At 43.1% G+C, this 25,966-nt stretch overlaps 1 protein-coding gene across 3 annotated transcripts in view; it reads right to left on the reverse strand.

Annotated features, from left to right (window-relative positions):
- The window catches only part of IFT81 (intraflagellar transport 81), a 282,490-nt gene that overhangs the window by 92,662 nt on the left and 163,862 nt on the right, over window positions 1-25,966 (reverse strand). For all 3 annotated transcript variants that reach the window (XM_073585958.1, XM_073585959.1, XM_073585960.1), the window contains exon 12: window positions 17,493-17,642. In XM_073585958.1, the coding sequence (XP_073442059.1) occupies window positions 17,493-17,642 (150 nt within the window). The remainder of the gene's footprint in view (window positions 1-17,492; window positions 17,643-25,966) is intronic.

Consider the following 25,966-nt stretch of genomic DNA (forward strand, 5'->3'; position numbering starts at 1 on the left):
TCATGGAAAAAAGAAGTCTGGAGAAACCCAGATACGTGTGCCTCCAAAGACACAAAGGCTGGTTTCACATTTGCGTTTTTTAGCGCTGGAAAAAAACGCATACGTGCGCATGCGATTTTTCCCCTATATTTAACATGGGTGCGCATACCTGCGCGCTTGTAAGCGCATGTATGCGATTTTCATGCGCTGCGTTTTTTTGGGGTGTGCGTTGGTATTTTCCAGACGCTGCATGTTCCATTTTTTGGCCCTGGAAAAAAATCGCATGCGCACGTATGCGCACGTTTTGCGCTAAAAATGGCCATTATAGCCTATGGATGCGCATACGTGCGCACTGGCATGCGCAGGTATGCGATTTTTTAGCGCTGCGTTTTTTGGGTGGTGTCCACTTTTTATCCTAGTTAGAATCTTCTAAAGTCAAAAAAAAAAAGTCTATATAAAGGAGGTGCCTGCCAAAACTCTGCCACTACTACACTGACAGATTGAAGAGCAGACAGTCAACCAAGAACCCATTATATCAGCGAAGAATGTGAGTATATTACATTATATGCCTGTCCTTTTAAATTATGTATGTACTAATGATTTTTATTATTTTTACATGCAGTATGTCTTCAGAATCCGAGTATTCCCCATCGCGGCAGGAATTGGCGCAAGCAGACCGTGAGGTGATTATTTTCGTGCATCTGGTAAGTATATCTGCTGCTTCTCCAAATCTCTTACGTTTTTTTCAAATTTCTTAAGACATCGTCATCATCATCTGCGGACGGGACTAGTGAGGGCGAAGAGCAGGAGCAGCGAAGCCAAGTCCCGGTGGTGATACGGAATGTAAGTATCAAATGATTTGTAATGTTCTTTATTTTTTATCTTTCATTTTTACTCTTTTTTTTGTTTCTTTTTTTGTAACTTTTAATTCAATTTAAATTTGATTATTCTAATGAATGTGTTTTGTCTAGGTTCCACAATGGGATGAAGACGTCTACCTGGATAATGAGCAGCTCATCAGCCTGGTCCAGGAGCGTTCGCCGTTGTGGGACAGCCGTGACCGGCTGTACAAGGACAATGTGGTGACCCGGCGGCTATGGAATGAGGTGGCCGCAGCGTTGATGGATGGCTGGGACAGCGCCACAGCATCCTCCAAAAAGGCGTTTAGTGAGTATTTCCCTGCTCTGTATTGTGCCGCAGTGACTGTTGTCCTTGACGGCACTGTTGGGTTTCGTGCTAGGCGTATTCTAGCAGGAAACCCAACAGTGTCATCGTGGTCTACAGTGACTGCTTCGAGTATTGTATTGCTACATTGTGCCGCAGTGACTGTTGTCCTTGACGGCACTGTTTGGTTTCGTGCTAGGCGTATTCTAGCAGGAAACCCAACAGTGTCATCGTGGTCTACAGTGACTGCTTTGAGTATTGTATTGCTACATTGTGCCGCAGTGACTGTTGTCCTTGACGGCACTGTTGGGTTTCGTGCTAGGCGTATTCTAGCAGGAAACCCAACAGTGTCATCGGGGTCTACAGTGACTGCTTTGAGTATTGTATTGCTACATTGTGCCGCAGTGACTGTTGTCCTTGACGGCACTGTTGGGTTTCGTGCTAGGCGTATTCTAGCAGGAAACCCAACAGTGTCATCGTGGTCTACAGTGACTGCTTTGAGTATTGTATTGCTACATTGTGCCGCAGTGACTGTTGTCCTTGACGGCACTGTTGGGTTTCGTGCTAGGCGTATTCTAGCAGGAAACCCAACAGTGTCATCGGGGTCTACAGTGACTGCTTTGAGTATTGTATTGCTACATTGTGCCGCAGTGACTGTTTTCCTTGACGGCACTGTTGGGTTTCGTGCTAGGCGTATTCTAGCAGGAAACCCAACAGTGTCATCGTGGTCTACAGTGACTGCTTTGAGTATTGTATTGCTACATTGTGCCGCAGTGACTGTTGTCCTTGACGGCAATGTTGGGTTTCGTGCTAGGCGTATTCTAGCAGGAAACCCAACAGTGTCATCGGGGTCTACAGTGACTGCTTTGAGTATTGTATTGCTACATTGTGCCGCAGTGACTGTTGTCCTTGACGGCACTGTTGGGTTTCGTGCTAGGCGTATTCTAGCAGGAAACCCAACAGTGTCATCGTGGTCTACAGTGACTGCTTTGAGTATTGTATTGCTACATTGTGCCGCAGTGACTGTTGTCCTTGACGGCACTGTTGGGTTTCGTAATAGGCGTATTCTAGCAGGAAACCCAACAGTGTCATCGGGGTCTACAGTGACTGCTTTGAGTATTGTATTGCTACATTGTGCCGCAGTGACTGTTGTCCTTGACGGCACTGTTTTTTTTTATCAACAGTGGACAAAGTCCGAACACGTTGGCGTTCGATCAAGGACCGCTTCAACAGTGATGTTCGTGCTGAGGGCCAGGTTCGCAGTGGATCTGCGTCAAGGACCAGAACTAGATACCGTCACTATCACGCGTTGCAGTTCCTAAGACCGGTCCTTGCCACGAGATCGTAAGTATTATAAATTTTGGGTTTCTATTTTTATTAATCTGTGTTTTTCTAATCCACAGCTGATGCTTCTTGTAAAGGCATGGTAGTAATGATTTTCCTTTCTTCCACAGCACCTGGAGCAGCACCCTGCAACCTGGCCCTGGAGCGGTCCTTCCTCGGACGTCCTCTGACCCGTCCCAGCCATCCGACAGCCAGGAAGCACCTTGCAGGTCAACCACACACACAGCTGGTGACCAGGAAGCTGGGCCATCAGGTGTTCCCCTGTCCCAGGTCTCTGCCACTGGTTATGCGGGCACTACCCGCCAGCGGCAGAGGGCCTTGGACAGGAATGTCTTGCCCGAGTTTATGCATTTGAGCGAGACATTTAATTCCAGCCTCAAGTCACTGTCCGACAGAGTTGAAAGCGGTTTTGCACTCATAGAACGTGGTTTTAACCACTTTGAACACCGCTTCAATTCTGTAGAACAGCGCCTTGACCGTCTGGAGGCCGACCTCAACAGACCAGCACACCATTTTTTTAGTAAGATTGAAAAGGGCATGGCGGAACACCTTAGTCCTGATCAACAGCTGAATGTGCTGCAGGCCTGCAACAATGCTTTCTTGCAGGCTATGCAGCATAATCGGTACGGTCAGCAGTCAGTGGTGTCCTTTCCACCTGTGCCACCATTGACTCGCTTCACCTCACTACCGACTTGTGCTGCATACCACTGCACGGACACCTCTATTCAAAGCCAGGACACCCACCGTTACACCACCACAAGTCTGAGTGCAGCTGGTCACTTCACCGACACCACCATGGCAAGCGCTGCTCCTGTCTGGAGCACCACCGCCAATCCCATGCATGCGTGGAGCTCAGCCACCACTAGGCAAACATGGAACAGCCCTGCCGCTACAACAACATGTAGTAGCCCTGCCACCACCACTCTGCAAACCTGGACCATCACTGCCGCCACCAGTCCTCCTGCAAGGACGAGCACTGACAACGAAGAGCAGCAGCAGCCACCTCAGCAGCAGCAGCCACCTCAGCAGCAGCCACCTCAGCAGCAGCCGCCACCTCAGCAGCAGCAACCACCTCAGCAGCAGCAGCCACCTCAGCAGCAGCCGCCACCTCAGCAGCAGCAACCTCAGCAGCAGCCGCCACCTCAGCAGCAGCCGCCACCTCTGCAGCAGCAGCCGCCACCTCAGCAGCAGCAGCCATACCAGCAGACGGGGGACCTACATTCCATATTTGCCCCTAGTTCAAGGCGAAATCAATCAAGGCGGGCATTGGGCCAAAGTCGGTCCAGGCACACAAGCCTACGGCGACATGCCATTACAACTAATGTACCTGAACAGATTTCCTCTCCTACAAGTGTTCCTAGTTTAATTCCCTTAACTGGACTACCTTCCCCCACAAGTTTTGTTGCCCCTTCCCCTCAAACACCGTCTTCAACTGCAAGTGTTGCATATTCCCTGCACACCCCCAAATTGAAACCATCTGCCCCCAAACGCCGTAAAAAATAATTAGTTTTATTTTTGAGATAAAAAATAAATTTACATTTGTGGTTCACCATTAATAAGTTTCATTAATGTTGTTTGCGCCGCTCACACACACTGATGGGTAAATACATGTTAAAAACCAACCCAAGGGCTAGTATAGTCATATGTGAAATAACATGGACTACTATAGTCATTCCAAGGCCTAGTGTAATAACTCTAGTTTTACCAACTAGAATCTGGTTTCATGAAAAACAAACTGTTGAAACTTGTCTAAAAAATAAGTTTCTTTCTAGTTTCACCAGTTTGTTTTTTGTGAAACAAGATGCTAGTTGTTAAAAATCGAGTTATTACAGTAGGCCTTGGTATGACTATACTAGGCCGTGGTATTTCACATATTACTATACTACTAGCCCCAAGGCCTACTATACTCATATTTGAAATACCACGGCCTAGTATAGTCATTCCAAGGCCTAGTGTAATAACTCTAGTTTTACCAACTAGAATCTGGTTTCATGAAAAACAAACTGTTGAAACTTGTCTAAAAAATAAGTTTCTTTCTAGTTTCACCAGTTTGTTTTTTGTGAAACAAGATGCTAGTTGTTAAAAATCGAGTTATTACAGTAGGCCTTGGTATGACTATACTAGGCCGTGGTATTTCACATATTACTATACTACTAGCCCCAAGGCCTACTATACTCATATTTGAAATACCACGGCCTAGTATAGTCATTCCAAGGCCTAGTGTAATAACTCTAGTTTTACCAAATAGAATCTATTTTCAAACTGTTGTCAAGTTTCACCCGTTTGTTTTTTGTGAAACAAGATACTATTTGGCCAAAATCGAGTAGGCCTTGTTATGACTATACTAGGCCGTGGTATTTCAAATATGAATATACTAGTAGGCACAAGGCCTAATATACTCATATTTGAAATACCACGGCCTAGTATAGTCATTCCAAGGCCTAGTGTAATAACTTGTAATGGAGCAGATTACATGAGCAGATTACATTCATCCACTCAATGCTGACTTGTATTCCCCATGGACTTTCATTGGGGTTGGGTTTTGAGGGTTGTGTTTTTAAAAAAATCACATACTTTGTTTTAAACTAGTTGCACAATTTTCTCTTGAAAAAAAATGGTTTCCTGATTCATGGCCTGCAGCTTTGCTCATTCCAATATATTTCACGCAGACTAGCAATGCTGCATTTTAACTCATATGTGTATTTACCTGCCCAGGTGTGTGAACATAAAAAAATTCAGTTATACATGGGAAGTTTTTTAATTAATTGGAGTTTAAAAAATATAGTGCACTCAGTAATGGTATCAAATAAGGATTTTTATTACCATAAACAACAACATTACACCATTTCATCTTGCCAGTGCACCCGTCCTACATCAGAAATAAAGTAGGCCGCAAATTTGTCCCTCATTTGGCCAACTTCAACGGATGACCTGAGAGTGTGCTGAGTGAATTCAGGCAATGGGTTAGGAGCATCATCGTCCAGTTCAAAGGTCGGGTGCTCTTTAGCCATCACAAAGTTATGTAGAACCACACAGGCCTTCACCACCTCATCGACTGTTTCAAGTTTAAGATTAATGGCCGTGCCCAGAATTCGCCATCTGGAAACAAGAATCCCAAAAGCACACTCGACAGTTCTTCTGGCCCTGGTCAGCCTGTAATTAAATATTTTTTTGGTGTGGTCCAAGTCCCGGCTGGAGTAGGGTTTCAGTAAGTTTCCGCACATTTGAAAAGCCTCATCGCCAACCATTACAAAGGGCAGTGGCGGAGCTTCGGTGTGAGGAAGAGGCCGTGGCATAGGGAAATTAAATTGGTTGCCATACAACCTCCGGCCCATGTCTGAGTTTTTAAAAGCCTGCGAGTCATTACCACGGCCAAATGCTCCAATGTCCACTGCTACAAACATACATCCGGCATCCGTAATTGCAATGAGTACTATTGAAAAGTACTTTTTGTAATTATAGTACTCAGATCCCGTTCTTTGGGGTTTGATGATCCGTATGTGTTTCCCATCAACAGCTCCCAAACAGTTGGGAAAATTGCATACTGTCCAGAATTTGTCAGCAATTTCCATCCACTTTTCAGCGGTGGGCAGGGGCATAAATTCTGGGCAAAGAACATTCCAGAGAGCCCGGCAGGTGTCAGCAACAATTCCAGACAAGGTAGAGATTCCAATACGGTACTGGAAGTGTAGTGAGGATAGGGTTTCTCCAGTCGCCAGGAATCTGTGAACAGACAAAGAAGTAAAATTAATATTTATGCATATTATTTTTAAAAACTATAAAATAAAATATTAGTACATTCACGAAAACTAATTACCCAAGGTTTTGAATACTAAATTTACAAAAAAAAACATCAGACCACACCCCTTTGTTTTTAAAACATACCGTAATGTCACCAGTAGCCGTTCCTCAGGAGGAATCGCACGACGGAGCTGTGTGTCCTGTCTCCGGATGGATTGTTGGACACGAGCAAGCAAATCCATGAAACTTTCGTGGGACATCCGGATATAATCAGTAAATTTCTCCGGGTTTGCACGTAGCTCGCTGTAGAGGGTGTGGTATGCCCCACGGCTCTCCCGGAGTTCAACAATCGGATGTATCCACATACGCCGCCGTCTTCGCTGCCTCTCTCTCTTCCTTTGTTCATGGCAAGCAACTGCATACGCCTGAGCCATCGCGATGTCCAAATCCAAGTTGAAGTGAAAACTCTTCCAGCGCAGATCCATGGTCACGAGAAGAATCAAGCAAATGTGAAGAATACTGTAGACAGGGTCTATATATATTAACATACCACACCCACAATGAAGTCCCATTGGTCTTGTGTGTTGTTGAATGGTTGTTTTTTCTTTTTTGTGGGGTTTTTCCAAAATCTGTAAAAAAACGCTAACGCACAAAAAACGCATACAAACGCGCAAAAACGCTGCGTTTTTTTCCTGCATGCGCATTAAAATGCTGGAAAAAAACGCAGCGTTTGTATGCATTTGTATGCGTTTTTTTAATGCGTTTTTTTGCGGGAAAAACGCGCTGCAAAAAAAAGCAAGTGTGAAACTAGCCTAAGGCCTGTTTCACACTTCCGTTTTTGACCATCAGTCAAAATCTGCCGTTTTGCAAAAAAAACGGATCCGCCATTTTTTTTGGCGGATCTGTTTTTTCCCCCATTGATTTGCATGACCGGCGGATCTTGACGGATGGCCATCCGTTTTTTGGCGGATCCGTCAATTTTTTTGCATTCGCCGACATGCCTGGACGGACCATGCAACGTTTTTTTTTTGCTGCAGGATCCGCATTTTATAGTGCGCATGCCCGGAGGAATGAAGTCAGCCGTAAATTTAACCCTGAAATCATTTCTGGCGGACAGAAAAAATTCTCTCTCTCTCTGGCTGCGGTTAGTTTAAAATTCTTCATTCATCGGATCCGTCAAAAAAATGGTCCGCTGGCATCCGTTCACATCAGTTAGCAACGGATCCGCTTTCCGCCATTTTGGCGGATTTTAACTGACACAAAAAAACTGAAGTGTGAAACAGGCCTGAGCAAAAAACTGAGTTCCGCTCGCAATAGGGGCGAGGGTGTATACGACGGACGAGGAGCTAACCTCTTTTTTTCCACTTAGTGTCAGCCTCCAAGCGGCAGAAGAATACACCCACAGTATCTGTGTCCCCCAATGAGGCGAAGGAGAAAATAAATGAAAAATGAATTTGATCATCTATTCACTAAGTGTAATTATGTATTGTCTGTTCAGCTGTGCGGGCACCTCTCTTCTGTAGTGCTACATTTTATCCTCATTTTAAACCTTTTTTTTCTTTTGTCCTAGTGTTTCCTGACCCTCGTTCATTACTTTCTCGCTTTGGTTTTATACTTAATTTCCGGATGGTCTGCCATTTCCTGGATACAGCAGGTATATATCACATAATATTTATTTGATTTTACAATATCTATTTGATTTATGTTACATTATTTGGGATATACATCTATTGCGGTGTTCAATACGTCTTTTTACAAGAAATACTTAGCATAGTACCATGCTACAACAAACAGTGATATTGTCATTGCACATGTGAACAAAAAATTCCAGTTTATAAATACAAGCAATCACACCAACCCTTTCAAGCTACACTTACAGTTATGCTGATAGAGGACAAAAGTGATGAAAAGCACACATACAGGTACATGTAATGAGAGAGAGAGAGAGAATTTTAGCTGCCAGAACGGGATTTGGAGTTAAAAATCATGAAAGGCAATTCTTCCGGTCATGCTCAGGATACAAAGGCGGATCCGTTGGCGGATTCCGTCAATTAACGGTTGCCAACGGATCCGCCGCCCATAGGCGTCCATTATAACATATGGCGGACAGCGACGGATATGTTGCCATCCGCTGTGTTATCGCACACAAAAAACGTTTCATTGTCCGTCCACTCAACACAGCGGACGCCAAAATTATGATGGATCCGTAAAAAAACGGATGCAACGGATGACCATCCGCCGCAATGCAAGTCAAGGGGGAAAAAACGGATACACAAAAAAAATGGCAGATCCTTTATTTAGCAAAACGGAGGATTTTGACTGACGTCAAAAAACTGACGTGTGATACAGGCCTAAGTCATTGCCTTATGTACAGTAAAATAAAAAATAGAGAAGGAGCCACCTGATGACCAGTCCTCTGTAGAAAGATACAAGCTGTTCTGCTCTAGCGGTAAGCGAAGCATGGCAGACTCGTATCACACAGTAGCCTGCAGATGCTTGTAAGGACCTGGGGCACTTTCTTATTTCCTTACAAGCAATTATTTAGTCTAAAATCATCTGGAGGGCATAGAAAGCCTGTGATATATATGCTAAGAGCTGAGCCGATACTTTAGCTGTGCAGAGGACAGTTGAGCACTGCTCTTGCCTGGGGCATTCATTCACGGATCTCACTTAAGACATTTTTGTGAGACCACAAATAGATATCTACTTCTACTGGATGTTACTTCTGTGTTTCTTTACTATTCTGTTGGTACAATTATGATGAAAGCTATTTACGGTATTTATTTGCATAAAGTGAGAAGGCAATGAGGTCTCTTAAAGGTCTTTCTTAACTTACTTCGAATTTCTGATTAAAAAATTAATACATTTTATTAGAGGGGTTGCTCGGGAATTATATATTGATGGCCTACCCTTAAGATAGTTCCAAGCATCCACTTTAAAAGGGAATGAATTGTAGGTATGTGTCAGGGAGGATTTTATTACTTGATCTTATCTTTTAGATATAAACATTTTTAATATCTGGTCCTTCCCACTAGTTACAGAACACATAAAACAGTTTTTCTTTTGAGAAGCTAACAAAATATGTTGGTAAATACATGGTAAAATTGTTGGGGATTTACATAGAAAACACCATATCTACAGTCAAAATCATAAAGTTTCCACTCTAATATAAAATTACAATATTTAGTGGTTAACAAGCAAGTCTTTATCCTGGATGCTGTGTTTAAAGGGAACCTGTCAGCATGTTTGTGCACAGTAACCTACACACAGTGTCAGGTCGTCGCCGTTATACTGATTAAAATGATACCTTGGTTGATGAAATCCGTCTTGTGGCTGTTTCTTAATCTTTACTTTCAGTTTGTAGTTAATGAGATTCTCAGAAATAGCCGAGAGCTTCTACTGTGCAGGTGCGGACGGCACCATCTTGGAGGATATTTTTTTTTCATCTCCAGTAAAAAATGGTGCAGCTGGCGCAAGCGCAGTAGCAGCTATCGGATACAGCTAGACACCAATAGCGAAATCGCGGCAGACGCCATTTTCAAATAGATTTTTTCTTCTTCCCCTAGCTGAATAACATCACGAAACTGTGTTATTGGCACACAAAACAAGCAATTATGCTGCAGAGCAGGTGCCATGGCTGGAACCTGCCTGCAGAAGCGTTTCTTTTTTTTTTTTTTAATTCAGTATGTTAGGTATTATTAGGCAAATTAGGGGGCAGGTCAGTGACCTGTCAGCAGTCTGCATTATGAATACTAATCAGAGCACCACATACATGAACCTCGCCTTAGGACACGAGCATATCATTAAAGGGAATCTGTCACCTCATTTTTGCCCTATGAGATGCGGCCACCGCCATCAGGGGCTTATCTACAGCATTATGTAATGCTGTAGATAAGCCCCGACTGTAACCTGAAAGATAAGAAAAATTAGTTAGATTATACTCACCGTGGGGTCCGGTCTGATGGGTGTCGTGGTCCTGTCCGGCGCCTCCCATCTTCTAGCAATTACGTCCTCCTCCTTACTTCTGCCACGGCTCCTGCGCAGGCGTACCTACTCTGCCCTGTTGAGGGCAGAGTAAAGTAATGCAGTATACAGGCGCCGGGAAAGGTCAGAGAGGTCCGATGCCTGCGCACTGCAATACTTTACTCTGTCCTCGACAGGGCAGAGTAAGTACGCCTGCGCAGGAGCAGCGGCAGAAAGAGGAGGACGTCATTGCTAGAAGATGGGAGGTGCCGGACTGGACCGCGACACCAATCGGACCAGACCGGACCCCGGGGTGAGTATAATTTAACTCGTTTTTCTTATCTTTCAGGTTACATCGGGGGCTTATCTACAGCATTACAGAATGCTGGTCGCATCTCATAGGGCTAAATATAGGTGACAGATTCCCTTTAACTACAAACTGAAAATAAAGATTAAGAAACAACCACAAGATGGATTTCATCAACCAAGCTATCATTTTATTCAGAATAACGGCGCCGACCTGACACTGTGTAGATTACTGTGCACAATCCTGCTGACAGGGTCCCTTTAACAGGCACAGGTCTGTTGCTCAGTATTTGACGTTATGTTTGGCATCTTGTCAACTCTGAAGTGATGCACTTTGTCTAAATCACTCCACAAGTTACTAAGTAATCAAGATCCATGTAAATTCTCTTCTACATATTCCAGTCTCTCTTGTGCCGTAGGAAGAAGCTGTGTTTAGTAGATATGTACAGTGGGGAAAAAAAGTATTTAGTCAGTCAGCAATAGTGCAAGTTCCACCACTTAAAAAGATGAGAGGCGTCTGTAATTTACATCATAGGTAGACCTCAACTATGGGAGACAAACTGAGAAAAAAAAATCCAGAAAATCACATTGTCTGTTTTTTTTTTCATTTTATTTGCATATTATGGTGGAAAATAAGTATTTGGTCAGAAACAAAATTTCATCTCAATACTTTGTGATATATCCTTTGTTGGCAATGACAGAGGTCAAACGTTTTCTGTAAGTCTTCACAAGGTTGCCACACACTGTTGTTGGTATGTTGGCCCATTCCTCCATGCAGATCTCCTCTAGAGCAGTGATGTTTTTGGCTTTTCGCTTGGCAACACGGACTTTCAACTCCCTCCAAAGGTTTTCTATAGGGTTGAGATCTGGAGACTGGCTAGGCCACTCCAGGACCTTGAAATGCTTCTTACGAAGCCACTCCTTCGTTGCCCTGGCGGTGTGCTTTGGATCATTGTCATGTTGAACTACCCAGCCACGTTTCATCTTCAATGCCCTTGCTGATGGAAGGAGGTTTGCACTCAAAATCTCACGATACATGGCCCCATTCATTCTTTCATGTACCCGGATCAGTCGTCCTGGCCCCTTTGCAGAGAAACAGCCCCAAAGCATGATGTTTCCACCACCATGCTTTACAGTAGGTATGGTGTTTGATGGATGCAACTCAGTATTCTTTTTCCTCCAAACACGACAAGTTGTCTTTCTACCAAACAGTTCCAGTTTCGTTTCATCAGACCATAGGACATTCTCCCAAAACTCCTCTGGATCACCCAAATGCTCTCTAGCAAACTTCAGACGGGCCCGGACATGTACAGGCTTAAGCAGTGGGACATGTCTGGCACTGCAGGATCTGAGTCCATGGTGGCGTAGTGTGTTACTTATGGTAGGCCTTGTTACATTCGTCCCAGCTCTCTGCAGTTCATTCACTAGGTCCCCCCACGTGGTTCTGGGATTTTTGCTCACCGTTCTTGTGATCATTCTGACCCCACGGGGTGGGATTTTACGTGGAGCACCAGATCGAGGGAGATTATCAGTGGTCTTGTATGTCTTCCATTTTCTAATTATTGCTCCCACAGTTGAGTTCTTCACTCCAAGCTGGTTGGCTATTGCAGATTCAGTCTTCCCAGCCTGATGCAGGGCTACAATTTTGTTTCTGGTGTCCTTTGACAGCTCTTTGGTCTTCACCATAGTGGAGTTTGGAGTCAGACTGTTTGAGGGTGTGCACAGGTGTCTTTTTATACTGATAACAAGTTTAAACAGGTGCCATTACTACAGGTAATGAGTGGAGGAAAGAGGAGACTCTTAAAGAAGAAGTTACAGGTCTGTGAGAGCCAGAAATCTTGATTGCTTGTTTCTGACCAAATACTTATTTTCCACCATAATATGCAAATAAAATGAAACAAAAACAGACAATGTGATTTTCTGGATTTTTTTTTCTCAGTTTGTCTCCCATAGTTGAGGTCTACCTATGATGTAAATTACAGACGCCTCTCGTCTTTTTAAGTGGTGGAACTTGCACTATTGCTGACTGACTAAATACTTTTTTTCCCCACTGTATCCTAAAAATGGCCTTGTAATGAAACCTTTATTAGAAACTGTCTGCAATATTACACTGCACAATTTAATCATTTACTTTTGCAATTCACACCTATCTTGACTGTGATGGCTAATGAGCACAGCTTTATTGGCTCAAGATATAATTTCACATATTTCCTTTCAGACCGAAAAATAATGCGTGTATCATTGCATTAGTCTGTCCAAAGACAGCTACGTCTATTCATTTCTGATCCAACATATGCAGCTATTAATTGGTTATCACACATCTCATTTACAGTAAGGTTATAGGTTGAAGGAAATATATGTGAAAATGATGTATAAAAACAGTATTTAATCATATAAAGGGAACAAATGTTTTCTCAGATATATATATATATATATATATATATATATATATATATATATATATATATATATATGTTCTTCTTAAGAACTTTAAAATGGAGGGATGTATTTTACAATGTTCCCATCTGAGAGATTTAGAGCTGTAGTCAAATGTATTAAATCCCCACTGCAAATTCCATTTATTTGTAAAATGTGAAATTTTCTGCTGTTTGCAATAAACCAATCAAACAAGCATTAAAATAACCAATGCTTTAAAAAAAAAAATCGACACAAAATGCCACTTTTAAAGAATTATTCAACCATCTGAATAAAATGCCACATTTATAATCCATCCAGGTGTTGTCTCAAGCTCATCTAATGTAAATAATTGATGATTTCATAAGTGACATCAGGTGTTCTTTTGTTGAAAAAAAGGATATATTTGTGGATATATTCCGCACTGCTGAATGAATAAAGACATCAGTCTAGAGATGGCTAAAAGATATTTGTGGTTTATTCTACGTGTTTCGAAGTTTCAAACACTTCTTCAGGAAACAACCACAGGTACATGGGGTTTTGGAGAAGGCAGGTGAATCAAGCAAACCCAAAAATATTACAGAACTGGAGGCCGCTGCCCATGAGGAATGGGCTATTGTTCCTCAGGAACGCTACCAGAAGCTGGGGTCTGGCAATGTATCACATACGCAGCAGGACTTAGCTCTACTAGGTACTAAAGATGATTTTCATAAAGGGGTTGAGTAATTCTGAGACTGTATTGGTCATTAAAAATTGTATTTTGTTTTGTATACAGAGAAACCACTCATTATATACGGAAAGTTGTGTTCAGCTATTTATATTGTTCTTGTTTGGTTAATTGCAGACAGCAAAAAGTTTAGTCAATTTTGGCAATTAACCTAAATTGCAATGGGTGTAATTGAAGCAAACAAATCTCCTGTGTCAAAAGCATAAGGAGTGTAGATAAGTTAAAAATTAACTTTTAATAGTCCAAATATAAAAACATGAATATCTGGACACCACAGACTATATGATTAAGGCTCTCTGCTGAAATGCGTCGGTTTATACTGCTATATATCTCTACTTGTGGTGTCCATCCAGTTAACCATGTATTTACATTCAGACTATTAAAAGTCAGTTTTTAATTTATCTACGCTCCTTATGCTTTTGACGCTGGAGATTTGTTTGCTTCAATTATACTCGTCTATCCATGTTCCCGACTTGGACAACTGCCAGCGTCTACCTTCCACTTCGCGCTTGTATTTGGATGATCCGAATTTTTATTCTTATATTTTGAAATTGCAATGGAGGCTCAATAATTATGATTGCAACGGAATTGTGGGCATGCACAGAAATCATAGGCCCCTACAGCAAAAGTCCTAATTGGTCCCCCCTTCTCTCTCACTCACTCAAAGAAAAAATACATTCTGCAGGGTAGGCGCAATCACAGCAGGGCATAACTCCCAATATTTAAGAACAAGGAAAGGGACGTAGTACAACGTGAAACACAGTAATTGTACCTCTGCTGATGCTCCTTAGGGTTCTCACCCACTACAATTCCCCTTTTACGACCTCATTAGCGTATAATGCCCCCCAAAATGCCACCCCACACACACTATGATACCCCTACAGTAAATTTTCCCATACCCATTGCCCTCTATATGAAGTGTATGCCACCAAAACTGCATAATGCTGCCACAGTGTCCCCAAAGTAACACCAAACACATTATAATGCCCCCAACAGCATAATACCTCCCACACAGAATCATGGCCCTCACTGCATGATGGCGACCACAGTCACCGACACAGAGTATCATGGTATCACATAATATCTGTTACGCACGCAGGTGGCGCACGTGAATTGTGGACCCATTATGCCACAGGGCAGGGCATACCTAGGAAAGGAGTAGCTAAGTGGCTACCAGGTGTTCACTTGAGCTCCTGATGGTGGAGTCAGGCTTCGCTGCGGGTAGCCACCAGGTACAAATTCTACACAGTCCCTGGTACTGAGCTGCTGACCCCAGGGGTCAGGTACGCAGACAGGGATATGAACTCGGGCTCCATCTACTAGGTTCAGGATACTGTGGCAGAACTGTTACAGACACGGAGGGACAGAATTGATTCAGTGCCGCCGAGGTGGCTTCAGTGTTTGGAGACTGGTTGTAGCACGGGAGGCACAGAATTCTGTTCAGGACTGGCTGCACAAGGACTAGGGACTTTGGGTTCAGGAAACTGGCCACAGTAGAACCAGGAATTTGGGTTTAGGACACTAGCCACACCGGGACCAAAGGACCTCACAACTTCACTGGTAGAACAGCACACGACCTAATTACTAAATGTGTTGCTTGGCACCTCCCTATTGGGGAGGGTGCCTTTTAAACATGATGCCTCACAGCTGTTGGCTGGGAGCAATCTTGCAGGTGTACACTAACACTAACTGCCTCTCCGCTATAGGCTGAGGGCATTTTACTATGTGTGCTACCCCTTTAAAAGCAGGTGAGCACCAGGGCTCAGACCCGAAATAAAGCAGGGAGGATGCCATGAGTATGCGGGCGTCCCTGCATGCAGGGGGAAAGGGAACCATGCAGGGGCTGTGGGAATGGCGTTACAGTATTATGGCTCGCACACTCAACATCATGTCTCTCAAAGTCATCCATACACAGCGTCATAGCAGACATAATCCCCCCACATAATATCATGGCCCCCACCATTCCCCATACACAGTATGATGCCCCTCACAGCCTCTCCACATAGTATCATGGCCCCCACTTAGAATCATGGACCCACAAACCGCATCTTAACCCCTACAGTCACCCACACACAGTATAATTGCCCTCACAGCCCCCCCTCACAGGACCATGGCCCTCACAGTCCCCCACACCATATTATAGACATACACTCAGTTTGATACACCAACTGTTTCCCCCTAAAATTAATGCAACATAAAAAACCCTATTTTATTAATCTAATGCTCAATTCTGTGCGGACTGAGGCTCTGCGTAGCAGTCATAATCTAGTGACATCATCTCGCATGTGTATTGAGTCTCCGACACACAGTCTGAATGGTGAAGCAGGAACCTGACAGCTGTGGGTTACATCATTTTATTGAACTGTACCTGCATCCTGAGGATGCAATCACAATTTAAACTGAGATACCAGGTGGGAGTACGGGGCATCTCCCCATGAATCATGGGCCACAGAGTGGCTGCATAGTCATTTCTATTATTTTCACGCCACTGAACTGTATGACATATGGATAGGATAGGCTCCCAGAGAAATGATTAAAGAGAGCAGTACATGTACAGTAAGTTCACCTCTTTATTCACAATAGTGCACTTGTGGGCTCCAATGGCGGAATCTGCATCTATCCTGTTCATAGATGATAAATATTCTCGAATGGCATATCCTTTTCAATTATACATATAAACAAAGATGTGACAGAGAAAAATGTTCAACCTGACCTTTCTCAAGATCTAATTATGTAATGCTCAGTTCATACTGGTGTCTTCCATGACTTCCATTTTTTAAAGAATTCAAGACATCATCCTGCATAATCCATCCAGCATAACCTCTTTGAGTGGGTCTGCCATGCACTCACTTTTTTTTCAATTGATTAGGATTCAACAACATATAAAACTATACTGACCATAAAAATGCAATACAGGCCTAACTGAAAATAACTAATAAAAGAGTGAAATGACATTAAAGAAGTTGTCCACTACTTGGACAACCTCTTCTCATACCCCACGCTTGGCCCCAATAAAATAAAAAAGCTTATACTCACCTCCCATGCTGGCGCCATTCAAGTGGTGTCGGCACTCGCGTTCCCAGGGCTGTCGTGCGTTTTTTAAGACACGTGAGCCTGGTGGCCAATCAGCACTGGCGTCACTGTCTCTGCTTTTGGAGAAAGCAAACATCAAGAGAAAGTCAGGGCTGCAGCTACTCTCACTTCCTCTTGATGCTTGATTTGTCCAAAGGCAGAGGCAATGACATCAGCGCTGATGGGGCTCCAGGCTCACGTGTCATAATAACCGCACAAGAGTCCCAAGGAGAGCGAGTGCTGACACTGCTGTAACGGCGCCAGCACAGGAGGGGAGTATTAGCTTTTTTATTTTATCGACGCCAAACATTTAAATCAAGAAGGGGTTGTCCTAGTAGTGGACAAGAACTTTAAGGCTATGTGCACATCTGTGGTTTTCATTTCTATGGTTCTTCTTTGTCATATGAACAACAAAATGATGGCTGTGCTGGATCAGTCAAAAGACAGACACCAACATTGTTCGATAAACCCCACTGACTATGATGTGGTCCATAAGGTTTACTTCATTGTGTCCGTAATTAAAACAGCACAGCCATGTAGTGCCATTTTGTCCAGTATGTTTTACAAATATTTTAACTGAGGCTCCAATATAGAAGTGAACACAGCCAAAAAATTTTCTATAATATAAAGCAGATTTTTAGAAATACAAAACAAAAATACTTTCTTGCGTCAGCCATGCTTTATACTATTGCAATCATATTAACTTACTACTGATAAATTAAGTTTAAAGAAAGCTAAGTCTCTAAAATAATGTCTGTACTGTAGGGAATCTCCAGCTTACCAGTTGCTGCTGCATACTGTCATGACGTTGTTTTAGGATCTGCTCTGTCCTTTGTAGGACACCATATTCTGCAGTAAGTTCTGCTAATTCTTGTCTTTTTTTCTTGAAGACCAAACTTTTCCCACGAAGTTTGCTGACATAACGTTTAAACTACAAAAGAAACAAATATCTGAAGTTACAGAGGATCTGTCCTCTTGCTGTTATTTTTATGCACATTACGTTCGCAAAACAAGAAACGCTTTAATTTACAGTATTACAAAATAGAAAACCATAAGCATTGAAATAAATGTATAGAAGACTGTGAATAAGACCAACAAAATCATAAAAACTTACCACGAGACTTTAAAAAGCGATTTCAGCTTGTTTATTTCTGTCTCTGCATTGACTAGCAGAGTATCAAAGAAGAGGCTGGCTAATTACTGTTGCAAAAGTGGCCAGATTCACCAAGTTCTACACTGCGTGCAGAATTATTAGGCAAGTTGTATTTGAGAGGATCCTTTTTATTATTGAACAACAACTATGTTCTCAATCAACCCAAAAGACTCATAAATATCAAAGCTTAATATTTTTGGAAGTTGGAGTGTTTTTTTTTTTTAGATTTGGCTATCTTAGGAGGATATGTTTTTTTCAGGTAACTATTACTGTGCAGAATTATTAGGCAACTTGATAAAAACCAAATATATACCCATCTCACTTGTTTATTTTCACCAGGTAAACCAATATAACAACATAAAATTTAGAAATAAACATTTCTGACATTCAAAAACAAAAAAAAAAAAAATCAGTGACCAATATAGCCACCTCTCTTTATGATGACACTCAAAAGCCTTCCATCCATAGATTCTGTCAGTTGCTTGATCTGTTTACGATCAACATTGCGTACAGCAGCCACTACAGCCTCCCAGACACTGTTCCGAGAGGAGTACTGTTTTCCCTCCTTGTAGATCTCACATTTTATGAGGGACCACAGGTTCTCTATGGGGTTCAGATCAGGTGAAAAAGGGGCCATGTCATTATTTTTTCATCTTTTAGACCTTTACTGGCCAGCCACACTGTGGAGCATTTGGATGCATGTGATGGAGCATTGTCCTGCATGAAAATCATGGTTTTCTTGAACGATACCGACTTCTTCCTGTACCACTGCTTGAAGAAGGTGTCTTCCAGAAACTGGCAGTAGGTCTGGGAGTTGAGCTTCACTCCATCCTCAACCCGAAAAGGTCCCACAAGTTCATCTTTGATGATACCAGCCCATACCAGTACCCCACCTCCACCTTGCTGGCATCTGAGTCAGATTGGAGCTCTCTGGCCTTTACTGATCCAGCCTCGAGCCCATCCATCTGGCCCATCAAGCGTCACTCTCATTTCATCAGTCCATAAAACCTTAGAAAAATCAGTTTTAAGATATTTCTTGGCCCAGTCTTGACGTTTTATCTTTTTCTTGTTCAAAGGTGGTCATTTTTCAGCCTTCCTAACCTTGGCCATGTCCCTGAGTATGGCACACCTTGTGCTTTTTGATACTCCAGTAACGTTGCAGCTCTGAAATATGGCAAAACTGGTGGCAAATGGTATCTTGGCAGCTTGATTTTCCTCAATTCATGGGCAATTATTTTGCGCCTTTTTTATCAACACGCTTCTTGCGACCCTGTTGACTATTTGCCAGGAAACGCTTGATTGTTCGGTGATCACTCTTCAAAAATTTGGCAATTTCAAGACTGCTGCATCCATCTGCAAGACATCTCATAATTTTTGACTTTTCAGAGCCCGTCAAATCTTTCTTCTGACCCATTTTGCCAAAGGAAAGGAAGTTGCCTAATAATTAAGCACACCTTATATAGGGTGTTGATGTCATTAGACCACACCCCTCCTCATTACAGAGATGCAAATCACCTGATTTACATAATTGGCAGTTGGCTTTCAAGAATATACAGCTTGCAGTAGGACAACATGTATAAAAAGGATGATGTGATCAAAATACTCATTTGCCTAATAATTCTACACACAGTGTAGATCGTAGCACTAACTGCATTAACGTGAAGGCAAGGATATTATTTACTCTTTTCACTGCTGGAAATGTCGGTGCTTCCAGTAGCTCGAACCTTGTTAATTCTGTACCTTTAGGCTTTGTACACACAACATCTATCTTAGAGGCATAAGCTCCCTAAGCCAAAAAGCGAGAAATAAACGCTAAAAAGAATGAACATATCTATTTATGTGTAAAAATGGCTTGCTATGCATATGTGCAGCCTCTGAAGCTTCTTTTAACCGCTTCACATTTCCAAAAGTGCAAAGCGGGTAAAAACAGTGACCTAACATTCTTCACGTGGCTTGCATTTGGAAGGAAAAAAAAAAGATCTTGCAAAAAAACAACTGAAAAGACACTGTATATGGCGCGTGTGTGCACATAGCCTTGTGGGATCTTGTTGGGTTTTTTTTGCATCCATATTTTCAAGCACAATTTTAGAAAAAAAAAATATTAAAAAATACTTAGTAGGGATGAATGAATTGATCTGATGCTAATAGAGTTTGCGTCAAATTTTTAGGAATTTGCCGAACCCACCGAATATGAACAGTGTGCGAATTAGCGAATCGCTTAAAATGGCTAAAGCCGTTTTACACATTTCAGATGATTGTAGAAGGCAGAGAAGAATCACGTGATCTTGGAAGTGGCCTTTCCAATAATGCCTTGCAGCAACTGGTACAGCACAGCCAATCAGGATGGCCGATCACAGCTGGTATTTAAGCAAAAGCTGGGAATACAGCAGCTACTTTGTGGAGAATCTGGATTGTGAAAACCATTAAACACTGAATAAAAATTACTGATAGTGTGTGAAAGAACAGTAGTTAAAAACAGTTAAGATCTGTTTGCCCATAGCCATATAAGTTGAGATAATTTTGCCATTACTAAGGCTGTGTTTGTGTTAAAAAGGTTAAAATGTGTGGGATACAGACCAGTCTTGTTTTCAGGATATCCTTAGTAATGCACAGGTGATAATTCATCACATGCTCAAGCAGTAATTCCATCACCTTTGTAATGCTAAGGAAATACTGAAAACATAACTTGTGGGAGGGTCTTGAGGACTGGAGTTGAGAAACACCGCATTAGAGTGTGATACACATCTTTTCAGGGAAACTTGAGTACTTTTTTTTTTCTTTTTTTTTTTTTAAATCAAATACTTTTTATTCAAGAAAGCATACAGGATAGTATAACATACATAAGTATAGATTAGAGTACAAATTATAATACTTTTCCCATTTTTTAATAAATGCAAATACACCAAACACATCCCCCCCATCACGCATCTACAATCCTTATCCATGCATTACAATGTTGTACACTTTTTTTTTTTTATAACCCTAATAACCTATTTTTGACGAGTTTTGCGGAAGCCAATCCGGGAAAGTCCAACCACCCTCCCCAGATATTCTCGTAGTGGTTCATCTTGCCTCTTTTCATGTATACGCTTTGCTCCATAAGGATTACAAAATTAACTGTATTTACAAATTCCTTCCTAGTAGGAGGATTTTCATCTAACCAAGTGCAATGTGATAGTCTTCCTTGCAACATAAAGCAATCTGGCTATTGCTAGCCTACCCCATTCATCCGACGCAACCTCCTCTACATGTCCTAAAATACACGTCAATGGATCTCGAGTAATATTTGCTTCCGTCACTCTTTCCACCAAATCCAGGACCCCAATCCAAAATGCCTGTAATCTTGGACAAGACCATAGCATATGAAGAATATCAGCTTCATCCATCGTACATCTTGGACATCCAGAGTCTGCCCTTAGTCCAGCCTTTTTCATCCACACGGGTGTCCTGTATACCCTATGTATAGTGTATAACTGTGACACCCTCCCAGATTCACTTATTGATATTCTAGGGACATATTGTAAAACCGACTCCCACTGTTCATCCGATATGTCTCCTAAATCCCTTGTCCATTTGGATCTAGCCAATAATGTGTGTCTATCCAAAAACGTACCCAGCAATCCCCTGTAAATTGTCGATATAAGACCCCTAGTACCCCTCTGGGGGCCAAGCATATTCAACTAAAGGGGGCTTTACACTAAGCGATATCGCTAGCAATATCGCTAAAACGTCACTGGTTTTGTGACGTTATAGCGATATTGCTAGCGATATCGCTATGTGTGATACTTACCAGCGACCGGCTCCCCCGCTGTCCATCGCTGATCGCGCTAGAATGTCCGGCTCCATTTCTCGTCGGGCGCTTCCTGCTGAGACTTCCTGCTGTGACGACGAGCGACGCTGGAGGCGGGCGGGAGGACGCCAGGATCGCTGCGTGTGAATGGTAAGTATCGTGCGCTGCGTCGCTGCTGAATCGCTGTGAGGTCTTTCTGTATGAAAGCTCACTAGCGATCATTTAGCGATGCACCAGCGATCCTGACCGGGTGGGATCGCTGGTCGGATCGCTGGTGCATCGCTAAATGTAAAAGGGCCTATACTGTCATTTTGTATCACTATCGGTGACCTTCTCAATTGTTTAGAGAATGCGTGTCGCAGCTGCAGATACTGGTAAAACATAGTATGCTCCAAAGGGAACTCTTCCCTAAGGGTGTGTGCAGACGCTGAGGAATCCGCTGCGGATTCATCCGCGCGGATTTTGCAAAAAACGCAGATAAAACCGCAGGTCTTTTGGTTTAGTCTGCGGTTTGGTCCTGCGGTTTCACCATCTCCACAATGGTGGAGATAGGAAACCGCTGCGGATTCCGCAGAAAGAATTGACATTTCAATTCTTTCTGCGGTTTCAAAACCGCAGGAAAACCGCGAGGATAAATCCGCACCGTCTACACAGCGGTTTTTGGTTAACATTCATTTGAATGGTACTGTACACCGCAGCTAAAACTGCTGCGGGTCCGCAGCGGCCAAAACCGCTGCGGAATCCGCAGCGTGTGCACGTAGCCTAAGTGTTTCAAATGTTTTAAATGTCTCACCATCTAGCAACTGCGACACATACCATACACCTATTCTTCTCCACTGTTCAAAATTCCATAGACTTAGCAGTTCAGTCAGCCGGGGGTCAAACCAAATGGCTGTGTATCTCGTGTATTTCCCTATACCCCCTCCATAGCTTTATTTTATTCCACAGTTTTTTCAAGCAACACCAAAGTTGGAAACCTTTTAGGATTCAGACGAAATTTACCCGCCTCCAGAGCAGCCAGCAACAGGCCCCTCCCTACCACATGAGAAATAACCTTCCCCACTGAGCTTATAAGATCATGATCCCCCCATCCTATCAAATGCTGGCATTGGGACCCAATATAATACAGCCATAGGTTGGGGAAATGCCAAACCTCCATCACCTTTTGGACGTTGCAACAGTTCCAACTTAATACGAGCTCGACATCCTTTCCATATCACATCACGGAAAATGGCGTTAATTTTATAAAATCTATTTTGAGGCAGCAAACCGGTGCATTGTGTAGCACATACAAAAGCTGAGACATAAGTATCATCTTTATTAAGTTAGCACGCCCTGCCATTGTTAAATTTAATTTCCTCCATGCCGTAATTTTCAGTTTAAATTTACCTAGCAGCGGGTTTAAGTTAAGTCTTTCATAAACTTCAATATTATTTGACACCCTAATGCCCAAGTAAGTGAATTCTGTAACCACTTGAACCGGAGTTGGCTGATCTCCTACAAGAGTCCAACCACCCAGCGGCAACAAAACGGACTTATCCCAATTAATGCAGATCCCAGATATTCCGGCACATTCGTCTAGAACCCTCATCACCCTCCCCAAGGAACCTTCCGCATCTCCCAAAAATAGCAACATGTCGTCAGCATAGAGTGCCACTTTCTCTTCATGTATCCCATATTTAAATCCTACAATATTTTGGTCCCTTCTAATCACTGCTGCCAGTGGCTCTATTGCTATAGCAAACAATAAAGGGGATAAGGGCATCCCTGTCGTGTGCCTCTAAACAAGGAAAACCCTTCAGACATTTGCCCATTTACACGTACCTTGGCCCTAGGAGCAGTATATAGCAACTGAACCCATTTGATAAACACTTCCCCAAAGCCCATGTGCTGCAACGTAGCCCACAAGTATTCCCATTCTACGCTATCGAATGCTTTGGCTGCGTCCAACGACAAGATCGCTCTATGCCTGTCACTATCCGCCTTCACTTGCATATTAATAAAAAGTCTCCTCAAATTCGTCGCTGTGGACTTGTTAGGCATAAAGCCTACCTGATCCCCATGCACTATAGATGTTATAACTTTATTAAGACGGTTAGCCATCATTTTAGCCAGAAGTTTTGCATCCGTCGTTAGTAGTGAGATTGGGCGATACGAGGCCAGGTCAGTTGGGTCCTTGCCTTACTTAGGGAGCACAACAATAATTGCCTCCCACCTGGACCATGGAAGTTCACCTCTATCCAACCCTGCCTTATATACTTCCAGCAAAACAGGTAGCAAAAATTTCCCATATTATTTGTATACTTCACCAGGCAAGCCATCCATCCCTGGAGCCTTTTCATTAGCCATAGAGGCCAACGCTACCTCCAACTCCTCCAAGCTAAACGGTCTATCCAATAATTGCTGATTCTCTGCAGACAATCTGGGAAGCTCAGCTCTGACCAAGAAATCATTAATCTCTGTATCTGTCGAATGTGCCTGTGATCTATATAAATTAATATAAAAACCCTCCATCACCTCTAGTATGCCCGCAGTATCTCTAACCTCCTGCCCATCGTCTCCCCTCAAGGTAATTATATAAGTATTGTCTCTCTGTGCAGCAGCTACTAGGGTCAGGAGATGACCGGCTCTCTCTCCTTCCTCAAAGTATTGCATAGTTCGGAACATCTTTTTTCGTTCCGCCATCCGTAAGGAGAGCGCATTTATTCCAACCTGAGCCTTTTTAAGCCTCTCCTCCACCTGAGTGCTGAGTAGATGAGTTCAAGGTCAGTGCCTCCTCCGCCTCAGTTCCCTGAATACCCATTTATCCTCCTGCTTAGTATTCATCTAAACCCTAGATATTCCTTTAATACAAAGCCCTCTAAAGAAAGCTTTCATGAACTCCCAAACAACTCCCTCATGGGCCGTACCACTATTAACGTTGAAGAAGACTTGGAGCTCTTTCTCTAGATCACCTCCTTTATCAATTAACTGCAGCCAGAAGGTGTTTAGTCGCCAAGGGGGTTTGTTATTCATTATCTGACCTTGCTCACCAAGTACGACATACACAGGAGAATGGTCAGACACCGTTCTAGTCAAATATCTGTGGGGATGTGACTCGCTCAGGTGCAGCGGGAGACAATCAGGAGACCGGTTCTTCCAAAGTTCATGAGGTTTATTTCTGTCATAAACCATAAAACAGCGTATCCCCAAAAATAGCCTCTAGCTTAGGCAAACAAAACATAAACCTTCGTGGTTGCAGACTCAGACCGCGAGTCTCAGCACATGCTGGGAGGTGTAGTCCTCCCCACATACAGCTACCTGGTTCAGGAGCAGGTCACATTATAAGGCTGTAGCCACACCCACGTTCCCAGCAGCTGACTGGTCACATGACTGTGACCTCACCACAGGTCCTTCAAACAAAAACAATAACAATATCTGGTATGCTTTACTTCTGCCTTACATTATGGAGATAAGCCATTTATGAGACACATATCTCCCATCAATTACACGACCCTTAGCCCTGCCACATACCTCCCCCCTCTGCCTAAAGCCGTGGGGCTTGGCACTTTCACCTACCAGGCAAGGGATTCTGGAGAGGGCATCGGCATTCCCATGTAGCTTCCCGGCCCTATGCTCTACATGGAAACTGAAGTCTTGTAGGGCTAAGAACCAGCGGGTGACCCTAGCATTCTTGCCCTTGGTTTCCCTCATCCACCTGAGTGGGGCATGGTCGGATATTAACCTAAACTTCCGTCCCACCAGGTAGTACCGTAATGTGTCCACTGCCCATTTTATGGCCAAACACTCCTTCTCTACAACTGAGTAATTTCTCTCACAAGAAGTCAACTTCCTACTCAAGTAGAGAACAGGATGCTCCTCCCCACGTATCTCTTGGGAAAGGACAGCTCCTACCCCGACATCTGAGGCATCTGTCTGGAGGACAAATTCACGTTTAAAGTCTGGGGCCACCAAAACGGGCTGCTTACAAAGAGCTCCCTTCATTTCTTGGAAGGCTGACTCTGCTTCTTCGGACCAGCTGACCATCACTGACTTTGTCCCTTTAAGCAGATCAGTTAGAGGTGCAGCCATTGTGGCGAAGTTTGGGATAAACCTCCTGTAATATCCCACAATCCCCAGGAAGGCTTTAACTTGCTTCTTTGACAGAGGTCTCGGCCATGTTTGAATTGCCTCCACTTTATTGATTTGGGGTTTGATCTCACCACGCCCCACTACATATCCGAGGTACTTGGCTTCTTCTCTCCCCAAGGCACACTTCTTCGGGTTTATTGTAAACCCCGCCTCTCTTAGAGCGTCAAACACTGCTTGGACC

Source organism: Dendrobates tinctorius, unplaced genomic scaffold (genome assembly GCF_039654945.1).
Source record: "Dendrobates tinctorius isolate UK_male_01 unplaced genomic scaffold, ASM3965494v1 ptg000090l, whole genome shotgun sequence".
Classification (NCBI taxonomy): Eukaryota; Metazoa; Chordata; class Amphibia; order Anura; family Dendrobatidae; genus Dendrobates; species Dendrobates tinctorius.